General features: G+C 40.7%; 1 protein-coding gene across 9 annotated transcripts in view; it reads left to right on the forward strand.

Moving 5' to 3' along the window:
- The window catches only part of STON2 (stonin 2), a 154,978-nt gene extending 142,269 nt beyond the window's left edge, over nucleotides 1-12,709 (forward strand). For 6 of the 9 annotated variants that reach the window (XR_012133731.1, XR_012133736.1, XR_012133732.1 and 3 more), the window contains 3 exons: nucleotides 3,944-4,146; nucleotides 4,523-4,798; nucleotides 5,980-12,709. Coding sequence is in view for 3 of the 9 variants with exons in the window: in XM_037017932.2 (XP_036873827.2) it covers nucleotides 3,944-4,146; nucleotides 4,523-4,625; nucleotides 5,980-5,990 (317 nt within the window). In the remaining 6 variants the exon portion in view is untranslated. The remainder of the gene's footprint in view (nucleotides 1-3,943; nucleotides 4,147-4,522; nucleotides 4,799-5,979) is intronic. The other 3 variants (XM_073242018.1, XM_073242019.1, XM_037017932.2) reach the window with 2 other exon arrangements.

The following is a 12,709-nucleotide window of genomic DNA, read 5'->3' on the forward strand; positions in this document are numbered from 1 at the left end:
TCAGCTCTTCAATTTACTGAGCACAGATTAAGATAACTTCATTAAGGAATTGGTGGATTTTCATGCAGGAAGGGACCTTGGGTATAACGTAGTCAAACTTCTTCATTCTACACATGAGAAAATTAAGGGAGTGACATGACTCATCGGAAGTCACAAAGCCACATCCAGGGGTCTCTTATTAGATACAAAGTAAATGCAGACTTGAAATAATTTCCATTGTGAGAACACAGATTTGCAGTTTTCTCAGTGTGTATGCATATATCTCATTCATTTCAAAGTTCTTTCCCTTAAATATCTGCAAGTATTAGATGAGGGCCTTTGGGTTATAAACAGCAAAACCTGACTGGCTACTTTAAGTGGGGGAAAAAAGAAAAAAAGGAAAGGAAGGGAGGGAAGGAGGGAGGGAGGGAAGAAGGGAGGAAGACAGACAAATTGTTGGAAGGAGTGGGCAGCCCAGAGAACTGACAAAGGGTTGAACAAACAGGCTTCACAAAAGATAGCTCCCGAGGACAGGCACTCTGGAGCAGCAGCCATTGGGACAAATTGTCCCCAACCATCTTCTGTCCCATCCCACTTGGCTCAGGAGTCAAGGGAAGACAGTGCATTTTGACTGAAAATATCACCAAGATGACATGCAGTGCTGGGGAAAAAGATTGTTATCAGAAGAAAGGAGGAATGGATGCAGGACAGGGCAAACACAGGTCTTCAGCAACACTTTTCTTAATGCTTCCCAACAGGGTAGTGGTTGGTAGGCTCAAGGCCAAGTAAATGCAGCTTATGTGTTACATACATATTTCCAGATTACTGGAAATTTATTTGTTAAAAATTTTTTTTAAATACAGGACCGCCTAAGAATTTGGGGATGTTTCTAACTTAAACTTCCCTCACCCCACCCCAAATGACTGCTTTTGCTGTCATGGTTTTATATATATTTTAGAAGTAAAACCCTAAAAAAGGGCTTCTTGTATTTCTACTGGCTAATGGTGTATTTCTGTATTGGTTCAGGACATGGATAACACTGTTTTCTGGCTCTTCCATTGCTGTTGTCCCCCCTGCCCCGCTCTCCTGCCCTCCCCATCCATTGCTCCATCCGTGGAACCAGAGAATTGATGATCTCTTAGTAATTGCCTGTTTTCTGAGCTCTTCTTGATCTTCCAACAGTCTTGGGAGGGTGCCTTTTATAGGTTATTTTTCAAAGTTCTCACACCTCCATTTACAGTGAAGGAGGCCCGAGCCTCTGCATACTTACTCCCGCCTGCAGTGGCCCTGAATTCCCAGCCCCGACCCCAGCAGGAAGGAAGGTCAAGCCACAGGCAGTGTGGGCCCTCAGGTTAGCACCCCAGGCCTGCAGTCGTGGTGGGCTGATCCCAGCCCCAGCCACCAAAAGACTAACAGGCCACCACTGGATCCCAGCATGGCTCCCACCGGCCAGCTGTGTGCATGTGCAGCTCCCCTCTCTCTGTGCCCTGAGGGATCTCTTTCACTGTAATCCAAGAGCTTTTCTTAATCCTAGAAGGCATGAAAACAAGTCCTGCTGCTTTCCCAGATCATCCGCCAGGGAACAAAACATTTTGCCTTGCAGAGGTAGCTTTCTTTACTAGAATCCAAGTTCTTACTAAACCAAGTAAAGAAAACTGTCCCAGTATGACTGGCCTTTTATGGAAAAATAGAAATCTGAATTTTAATGTTAAATTTTCTCAACTTCTTCAAGGAAGGTGACATAAAACCGGGGCTCATTTAGTGCATCACCATGAATTAAACTGTCCTAGCTTTCAAAATTGTGCCTCCCTGTCTGTCCACCCCGACCTACACACCCATTAGTTGATGCCAGCAATCAAGAAAGGATGTTGCTGTCAGTAGAGTTTGCTGTGAATATGCTTTGGTGGGGTGACAGAAGGTCAGTTCTGTGGGGAGGAATGATTTCTCAATATTCCAACAATGTGTAAATAAGGTCATTAGATAAAACTGTTGTTCAAGTTGCTACTGAGCTAAGTTAAGAAACTCTTCTATGTACTTTGTCGTGTTCTCTATCTACAGCAATGGATTGAGAGGAGTAGAGGACATAATTTGGAGTTAGGCAGATCTGTTTTATTCCCAGTGGCACAATTTAATGGCTGTGTGAAGTCAAGCAATTTACTTAAACCACTCAGAGAAATCTAATTTTCCTCATCTATAAAATAGGGTTGTTAATACCTAACTCATTAAGAATGAAATTAGATAATGATTTTAAGTGTTTAGCATAGTCTCTGGCCTGTGATGAATGCTCAATAAATGATAGTCAGATAATTACATTTGCATTACACAATTTTAAAAATAATGTATTTTTTCTTTTTACTATGAATGGATTGATTTCAAATAATGTAATTTTTACTATTGTATGTATCCTACTTAAGTTCCTTTACTAAAAACTGGTGCCTGTTTTTCAATTAATTTCTTAAGGTATTACTCCTTAGAAATACTAACCATTGAAGTATGTCACATTTATGAAACACAGCAAAACAAATACTTCACTCTGTAATGTTTTCCTTGGAGATCGGGTGTGTATGTATGCCTCACTCTCTGGGATAAAAGTCCTGCCCAGACCAATAAAGGAAGTCAGGATTGTTTATTTGGGGGAAACTCAGATAACTAAGGGCTGTTTCAGTTACATAATGAAGTCAAAGCCATGTCATGACATGTTGCTTATCAATAGGCAGTTGCTCTATGGGGGTTCTTACAGCTTATTTCCTCTCTACTTCTGTCGCCCTGCAAACCTAGTCTTGACATTTGGGGACTATGAGTTTATGATAAGTGGCTAAGAACATTTTGGAGTCAGACTCCTGGGTTCAATTCTTAGTTCTGCCACTTCTGGCTTGGGCACTTCACTGGATCTCCCAATGCCTTAGTTTCTTTCATCTGTGGAATGTAGTGACTATGACTTAGAGGATCGTCATGGAGCTGCAGTGAGAGGATCTGCACAAAGCATTTAGCACAGTGCCTGGCACAGAGCACTCCACTGATGTTTCCTGCTACCTCTGGTGCGTGATGACAAGGATGTTTCCATGGTTGTGGTCACAGAGCTAAGTTCTAATTCTTTTCACTCAACTGTTGAATAACCATCTTCAAATGAAAATCAGACCTTAAGTTTGTTATCCAAATAGAGTAAATCTAGCTGTAGATTTATAAAATTAAAGAACAGGAAGGTACTTAGCCTGGCATTGTCTAGCCCACCCTTTCCTACCCATCAGCTATTTCCTCACTTTCCAGATGAAGATCGAGGTCTGGAAAGAGCAAAGGACTTGGGTGAAGGATCTCTCACACTTGGTAGGAGAGCTGGAAGTCAAAGCCAGGTGTCTTGTGCATCTGTGTTCTATCCAGTGTGCCATATGCTTCTCTTGACATGTATGTGCTGTTTATAATGGCTCTGTCATTTACACATGCTATTTACCCACAAAAACATGCCAAAGCATTTTTCATATGAAATGCTATTAAGAAAATTGAATTCATCTCTCAAAGGAATTTTGCTTTCATCTCTCGATGATTTTGCTCCAGGTGGCTGTCATGATGTTTTATTAGGTGCTGGGTGTGGATCCTTTTTATTCCTTTCTATCAATCCACAGACTCAATTTCCTAGTATTTGTGCTGTATTCACACATCACTCAGACCTGAGTGGGCAGAATGACCTCTATTTTATTTCTTAGGCTGTGGATTTTATTGCTAAGATACCAGGCTACTATAATCAGCAAGTGTCATATCAGAGGGTCTGAGACACAAGCAGCATGATTTCTGCTGAGGCAAAGCCTCTGCTCAGAAACTGGACCCTCTAAAAGACTGTCCGGTGCTGGCAGGCAGGCTTCAGGCAGGCAGGCAGGCTTCAGGCCTCCTCTGTTGTTGATGCGGCTCCTTTAGCCTCTTCCATGTCCTCCCCCAGAGAACCTGATCTCTAGATCCTTTTCTTTCATAGCTTCTGGTCACCCACACTGTTTCTTCTGCCACCTTGAACTTGGCTCTGACCGGGAAGTGCCTTCCAGATTTGCCGAACACGTGGATGTCGAGTTCAGCATGCCCACAACTTCTGCCTCCAGAGCCGCTGTAAGGTCCATCTCCGTGGAGGACAAGACTGACATCAGGAAGTGGGTCAATTACTCTGCACACTACAGCTACAAGGTAGTTCCAGGAGTCATCCGGCTAATGTTTCCAAACCCATTGGTTCACCTGCCCCCGACGCATTCCTTTTAGCAGTCCTGCCATGGGTGCAAGGTGATCTCTGCCGCCTTAGAGGAGGTTCACCAGACAGACAGACCTGTGGATGTGTCTGCTGTATTTAAATGACTAATCTCTCCAGTGGGCAAGAGAAAGTTTGGGAAAAAATAAAGAGCCTGGTGAAAGGAAAATATAGTATCTTTCATCATGAACAACAATGAAAAAAAGGGCAATGGGGTAATGGGATTATTAATAATAAATGTAATTTATGTTTCAGAGTAGTGAACTTGGCAGTGCAGGGGAGTGTCAGGAAAGAGCTAACCCAAAGCTCCTATTTCAGCTACGGGAGTTGATGAAGCAGATGGGAGTAAAGTTGGGACACATGACCTGGTCACCGGGCTGTAACAGGACACAACTCAAAAGCCAAGCAAGCTTCTGGAATAGTAAGAGGATCAGGGCTGTGGAAGGAGGGAACGAGGTCGGAGTATTCTGAAATAAATAGTGATTGCATCCTGAGGAGTTAGAACTTCAACAGGAGAAGATTACACGGTAAAGATGGAAGTGGAGGCTACCAAAGAAGGATTTTGCAAAGTAGTTCAATCATCTTCTATTTGTGGTAATATCCTGATTTATATGGTTCCTTACTATTCTTTAAATGTTTCCTTAGTTGTATGATCTAAAGGAACAAGTACTCCATCTTGTGGCCAGAAAAAAAATGGCACTTTCCTCAAACATGACCCTAGTCCACAGTTCGGTCCTGATTGTCTCCCTCCTCATGAACATCCAAAGGTAGTGCCCAGAGGGGCGGCTTTCATGGTGAAACTCCTGAGCTCGAAGGAGTCCTTGCCTGACCTATCAAAGGCTTTGGTTGAGACACGTCACTTTCCAGGAAAGATTAATTGATTAATCCCTTTATAATTACAGCTACCATATTTCAAAGATATAGGGAGAGCTGTAAATACTAAAATATTTATCAGTCTGGAGACTTTTTTTAAAATTTTTATTTTGGTATCATTAATCTACACTTACACGAGGAACATTATGTTTACTAGACTCCCCCCATTACCAAGTCCCCCCTACAAACCCCATTACAGTCACTGTCCATCAGCGTAGTAAGATGCTGTAGAGTCACTACTTGTCTTCTCTGTGTTGCACAGCCCTCCCCATGCCCCCCCACCCCACATTATACATGCTGATCATAATGCCCCCTTTCTTTTTCCTCCCCTTATCCTTCCCTTCCCACCCATCCTCCCCAGTCCCTTTCCCTTTGGTAACTGTTAGTCCATTTTTGGGTTCTGTGAGTCTGCTGCTGTTTTGCAGTTTGGAGACTTTTTAAAGAGAAAAAGCAATGGAATGTCAACAGCCAATTGCAAAGGAATTCCCTCATCTAATACCATAGTGAACAAGGCTCTGCCCCGTCCTGCAGGGCCTGGGGTAGGGTGGAGCCAGGCAAGTGTACAAGGTACAGGGAGACAGCACAGGGGGGACACCTGGCTGCACCTACTGAATCAAGAACAGCTTCACAGAAGAGGTAACCTAGCAAAAGTGCAAGACAAAGAATAAGAATTTCCCAGGTAGACTGTGAGGAAGAGGGAATTCCAAGACTGACCAAAAAACACGTGCAAAGAGAAAACCATAGTCAACAGGGCCAGTGGCTCCATGAGTGGCGTAAGCCCAAAACATTAAATGACAAGGAATCTCAAAGAACCTAAGGAGGTATTCTCTTTTGGTCTGTTTATTTGTTGTAATGTTTCTCTCTCCTTTCTGCTATCTCTCTCCAACTTCTGTTCTTGGCAGGTGGAAATTGAGCAAAAAAAGAGTTTGAAGCTGGACTTTGACGGAGATGAGATGGAAAATCCCAAGGAGTGTGGGGTCCAGTGATGAAGCTCTCCTGCACAGGGTGCTAACTCAAGAGTCACGATAGGATGTCTTCCTGAATAGCTGAAGTTCAAGTCAGTACCTACCGTGGCTGCTTCATGCTAGGAATAGTGTGTTGGACCTTCCTGGTCGTAGTTACCTGTATTTTGACAGGAAACCCTGAGATGGTTGCTCTGGAAAGGCCCTGATCATGCCTGAAGCACCTGGTTACCTGACTTTTGGAGTTTATGGTATAATTAAGCCTCTTTCTCTCTGCTTTTCTCACAGCATGTGGGTGTGGTTTGGTGGGACTGTTAAAAGGAAAAGAACCTCCCACATCACTGTTGGCACGATTACCTTCTGATGTTCATTGGTCACTTATATGAGTTTCTGGAAAACAGTCTTGAGAAGCTACTTAACTAAGAATCCATCTCTGTCACTCTCTCTAGAAAAGATTAAGAATAGGTACAAAACAAATCTGTTTGGGTGTACAGGAGGCCTTTCGTAGGTGTCTGCATTCTTTAAACATTAATACTGTACAATGGAAATTTTTGTGACTGAAACCCTTTTTCCATCTCTCTAAAATTTCAATCCCAGGGTTCACATCCCTGAGTCACAATAGAAATGGAGAAAAGGCACCATAAGATACATTTTTATTCAGTGATTAGTCCCACATTCGGCAAAGGGTGGCTGTTAAAGGGAAAGCAAAATTGAACTTATTTTACTTCATTCTGGGGAAAAGGGACATTAAAATTGTAAGATTATATCTAATTCAGGAGACAGCATCAATCTCAGTGAATTCCCAAATTCACACTGAAAAACAGGCCATTTCTGATTCCTGAAACAATTGCATTTATATTATACCTCAGACATTTGTCAGGGGCATTTGAAAGCTCTTTTTATACTTCATAGCCAAAAGATAGTTGCATGTCTCTTTAACTCAAATTTTATAGGATATGTAAGTGAAAAGGTCATTTTAAAAGCTGTTTTAAAACCAAGCTTGTATGAGCTTTTCCCCAAAATCCAGAGTTTGATCATCACACTATTGTAATTGATCTAAAAGGCAGAAGACTCTAGGGTAGAGATGGGGAGAGGTCATATTTTTCTAATGTTGGAAACATTACATCCTGATTCCAAGAGTCTAGGACACCCCATCTTCTTTCCCTTCATCTGCTCCTGCTCACCTACTGTACCTCTGCTTCTTAATATACCTTGGTATTTTCTTATCACACCTAAGCCATCCCAAAGAGGATACCTGCTCAACAATTTAAAAGCAGCTTCTTTCTGCCTTTCTATTTCTCCCAAAGACTAGAGTATAAGGGGACAGAAAGCATGTTTGTCAGATTTATAGAGGACATAGAAATTGAAAGTATATATCCAGTCTATTGGCTGGCAGACTCAGGACTAATTTCTCCAATGAATAGTCAATGAATTCTATGTACTGACACTAGGACATGGAAATCATCACAGTTTTTAAAAATACCTGAACTTAAGATTGAAACTAAAAGGATGAAATTGAATAGGCATTAATGAGAAACTCTATATAGAGTTTCGTAAGTGCAATCCTCGTGCACTTACAGAGTGGTGTACCTATGTGTGTGTTTGTGATGTGCGTGTGGATGTGTGTGTTAAGGGGGAGGGTGTTGGAAAGTCCTGGTTTCACAGCAGTTCATGTGGGAATTTTGTGGTCAGTCCATGTCTGGATGGAAAGTTGGGTTCAGTCCTGGTTCAGTATTTTAAGAGATACATTAGTAAATTAGTTGTATTCAGAGGCAGATGGCCAGGGTTGTGAAGAGTCTGATTATATAAGGAACAAGGGACTAGTTCCCCTGAAGAACAGACAATATAGCTGGAAAGGGAGTGCAGAAAAATGGGAAATGATATAATTGTCTTGAAATTTTTGTTGAGCTATAAAAAGGGAAAGGAATTAGATTTACTATAAAGAGCCTCAAAGGGCAAAAATAGGAACAAGGAGACTTTACAGATGACAGATGGTCACTTCAATAAAATAAAGAATTTTTTAATAAGAGTTGTTCTAAAGAGGAATGGACTCTAGTAGTAAAATTTCCTGTTGCTGCAAATGCCCAAAGGTTAAAATAACATCTATCCCAGAGGCTACGAAAGGGACTCTTACATGGGATTTCTGCTAGGTGACTACCAAGATCCCTCTACATACAGCTTTAGTCATAATAGTAATAAAACTCTCTAACCCTCCTTGTTTTTTCTGTGATAAGTGGTTTTTCATGCTCTTTGAAGTATAGTGGGGTTCCCCAGAGGTCTTCGTCAAGTGAGGACTCCGAGGCATAGCCCTTCCCCTGTTGTAGTAAACGCACATGGGATTCCTCACAGAAACATCACGATGGATTGACAAGTTGGCAGGGTGAAAGTCATTCGGCACCTTCCTTACCCAAGGCCAGCACCCGCGTGCCCTCTCAAGATTTCTGTCTCACCTGCTAACATCATGCATATTGCCTGTTGGACCTTTCTTTGCCCCTTGGTTACTTCCCATTGCCTCTGTGCTTTTTTACCTAGGCGTTTTTTTTTTTAAACCCAGAGTTGAGAAGATCCCTCCCATGCTATCTAGATTCAGCAAAAAAATTAGTCTTTAAAAACCTACCACCTTGACTTCATAAGTTTGCTTTTCCTCTCCTGTTTTTGGGAAAGTGATTAGGGGTAGTCATTTAGGATTTGGGGGAATATAAAACGATATATTTTTAGACCTAGTGTTTGCATAGAAAACACAGTTGGGGAAATTGCCTTTTTGATATACAGATTTTAAGTTTGCCTCCCTGGATCTGGATTGTGTGTGCATGTGTGTGTCTGTGTGTGGTGGGAGACAATCCTTGTCCACATTAGGAATAATGTGAAGATATTTAAAGTGAATTCATCCATCATTACATGATAGTACTATTAGAACATAAATGAGATGTTACATGATATCAGGAGTTGTGCTTTCTTTTGAGTCCAGTGGTTTACTTTGTAACTTTATAATAAAAGAGGATAAGAAATGTAGTCATTATCATATGTCAAAACAAAAGGTGTAAGACGCCTTGTGGGGGGCCATTAAACCCCTCTTGTAAACAACACTAGTTGGTCCTTATCAAAATTTTGCATTTCACTTAATATTAAGTATTATCTAGACAGTTTTTTTTAATTTAGTTCTGTTTCCTCCTCTCTGCCTTCCTGCATCATTAGCAGAGCTCATAACCCTTGAGAACATTTTTTATGTGAAGTATTTCTTATTAGAAATGAGAATAATTTCTATTCAAATCTAGTAGGTAAGGGCAGGAGTTTATTTCCCTAGAAATTCACATTCCCAAGAAATGTGATCCATGAGGGCAAGGAATATATCTTATTCTTTGTTTCCAGTATCTAGCACAAAGCTTGGAATGTAATAGACTTCAGCCACCTTAAATCCTTGCTGATAAGACAAACACATATTATTGAAATAAAGGGAAATTATTAGGTATCAGTGTTTTCTGAGCAACTATGGACCCTGAGATCCTTAAGAATACTTAACCCTTAGCTATTATGAAATTCTTCTGTGAACGCAAGCTAGCATCCCTTTATTTCCCAGAGGACTTAAATAATTTTTCTTTCCTTTTATTCCTGCCTCCACCGTCAACTAATGGTAACAGTCAGCACGTAAGCACTTAACTGCCGTGGAATTTAAACTACTATGTACCTGAATATCGAAAAACATTTTTGTGTCCAAAGATACAATAAGTAGCACAGATGCTGTCCATAATCAAGTTTATTCCTACAAGTCAGACAGATGTGTGGGCCCGAGCCTTGCATATTTGCATGGTCAGCAGAAGAAAGCATTTGAGAGCGTACCTGGCCAGTCTCAGTGTGCTAGATCTATTTTCCCCAGCATTAACCACTGACCCATGTTACTGTATCATTTTGTCACCATACTAAGATGGAGGTCTTCAATAGTAAGGCTGAAAATTGTGGAATGAAATCATGATATCAGAGCTGCTTTAAGTCTCAGAGTAAGTTAATGATGGAAAAGCAGAGAATGGCCTGAAATCATTTCTTAAAAGCCTTGGGAATATTGAATTGATTTGAGTAGGAAGCACTGCTGTCTCCAGCCTACTTTTAGAAATTCTCCCGTTTAGGAATGGTAAACTTCAACTCTTCCACAAATGATGATATTAAGTTAATTCTAGGTTCTCTATAGAGTTTAGGTCATGTTAAGAATGCAATTTAACAGGAAATTCAAACAACACTATCAAGTTAAATCCACAAAAAATACCATCCAGTAGACAAATCATCTCTAACACTTTGCTGTAAGTCCCATCCGAACCTAACACCACTTTGTAAAAATTATTCATGGTATCTTCACCAGGGTCTAAAGATGTTTTCTAAATATTACCAATGTCTGCATGCCAGTGTCTACAAATCACCATTTCTTCATTTCATTCTTTGTAAATGAAACTTTCTTTGGATAGTGTGACTCATATGAATGTATTTAAGGTATTAAAAGTGAACAATATGTATAAGGTAGTCATAAATATAGCAAATAAATGCATGGATCAGTAATATTTTCCCGTACATTAGCTAAAGCAGGAATACAGAGTGTTTACATTTCTTCTCATGTGCCTTAGCCAATCTGATTCAGAGTCGAGTCCTTTGTTTTGGAGGTAAAAAAAAAAAAGAATTGGAGGGGAAAAAACGCCTCCAAACTTGGAATTCCACGCTTATATTCCAGAAACTGTCCATAGTAATGTGTTTGATGGTGCCTGGAGAGGGGCAAGTGATAACTGTATGTAATGAAAATCTATTAAAGAACAAACTCAAAAAATGATTTTTGATATGAAACAATAAAGTTCGGAGGGATGGCAGAAACATCACTGGCCACTGAACCTGAAAATACTTGAACTGGAGGTCATCCCCTACAAGTAAGGAGCTCTAGGAAAACTAAAAGACTACTTAGCCAGGATAAACAATGGAATTATTTCAATTCAGTGGGTCTATTCTGGCCAAGGTGCTGTGCCAACAGCCAGCTTCCCTACAGGGAGCCAAGGCCAAACACAAGGACGTTGAGGTTTGTTGACGTAAAGTCATTGGTGGAAATGTCCTTTTTCAAGGGAAAACTTGGATTTCTATGAATCTTTAAAGGATATAATCATGGAAACATTCACCATGTTAAGTGACTCTCTGTTTTCCCAGTTGAGCTTCACTGACCTCAGCTAAAAATGTGAGGAAGCTGGACTAATTGTTCCCTCAGGTCCTTTGCAGCTCCAGTTTTATATTTTACAAAATATCCTTTGGTGCCACTGTCTGTGATATTTCATGTCAATAGGATTCTTCATATAGACTCAAGAACCAAGAAATTTAAAATGTGAATATTGGGAAGATCAGCTAGCCCACCTTTTTCCATTTCATTTCTCTGTCCTTTAACATCTGCCCAGATAACAGAAGCAGAAAACTCTGCAACCCTCTATTTTATAGTTGCCTTCAAAACAGATAAAAATGGAGGACAGAGAATGGCAGAGGTCAGCAGGGACACTGCTCTGGACGTCCCACTGGCGCCACCCAGGACAGCCTGGTGTGAGTGTGAAGAGGAACAGAAAGATCTCCAGATGGATGTTAGGATTTGGTTTCCACTGGAAGCAGATGTAGGTCTAACCCTCCAAGAAACTGAGAGGCCACATTATCCTTTTGTACAAAAGACTACAGAAAGTCAGTGAGAGAAGAACACTCAGTCATGTTCTGAGACTATTTGTGATACAGTATGGCAAACCCAAAATAAGAGAAAGGGTCATTCCTCTAACCTCACTGTCTCCTAGTAACATGAAAATGTAGTTAAAAATTTTTTTATATGTGTACAAACTACAAAATAGCATCTCCTTTGTGATATGTGCTATGTATGACAGTATGATTTTAGTTTCTTGTACTTAAGAGTTGGTCAAATGTAATGGCTCAATTCCAACTGGGCAGATCAAGGAATTCCAGCATCGTTTTCCTGGTCTGTCCCGTGCTCTGCGTCAGATCAAACCCTCAATGCTAGCTGCGGACCCCAACCAGCCACATGCTGACTGAAGCCTTGAGCACCACCTCCTGGTCTCTGCGTGCTTCAGGATCACTGACTACACGTGGTATCCAAGGGAGCAGTTCTGGGAAGGCAAATGTGCTGTGAGATCCTAATAGTAACCTATTGGTTTAGGGTTTTGAAGTATGGGCATGATAGAAGGGAAAAGTATGAACTCCTCTGACTCTAAGCCAGCATTCATTTAACCTGTCTGCCTGCCAACAGAACCTGGAGAAAATGTTACCATATTCAAGAAATTAAATAGAATCAGTGTTTCAGCCAAGGGAGTGATAAAAGGGCACTCTGCCTTCATCCTCAATTTTTGTAATGTCCATAAGTGAATTTCAATATATCAGGATGGATGGACCCAAGATCCAGTGAGTGATCAGCTGATCCAAGGCTTGTATTTCCTTCCTTCATCATCCATCATTTGATGTAACTTCTTGTGCTATTGTGATTAAAGTTATGTAAAACCAGTTTACTTTTTAAAAACGTAATATGTGCCTCTGTAATAAGTCTACACACTGGCTAACTCTGTAGAGGTGAGGTTTTGTTTTTAATTATGTGGATTATTATCTGTAATATCTTTTTTGAGCTGTGAAAATGAGCTATTAATAAAATTTTTAAAGAAAA

The sequence above is a fragment of the Manis javanica genome, chromosome 8, assembly GCF_040802235.1.
Source record: "Manis javanica isolate MJ-LG chromosome 8, MJ_LKY, whole genome shotgun sequence".
NCBI classification, from domain to species: Eukaryota; Metazoa; Chordata; class Mammalia; order Pholidota; family Manidae; genus Manis; species Manis javanica.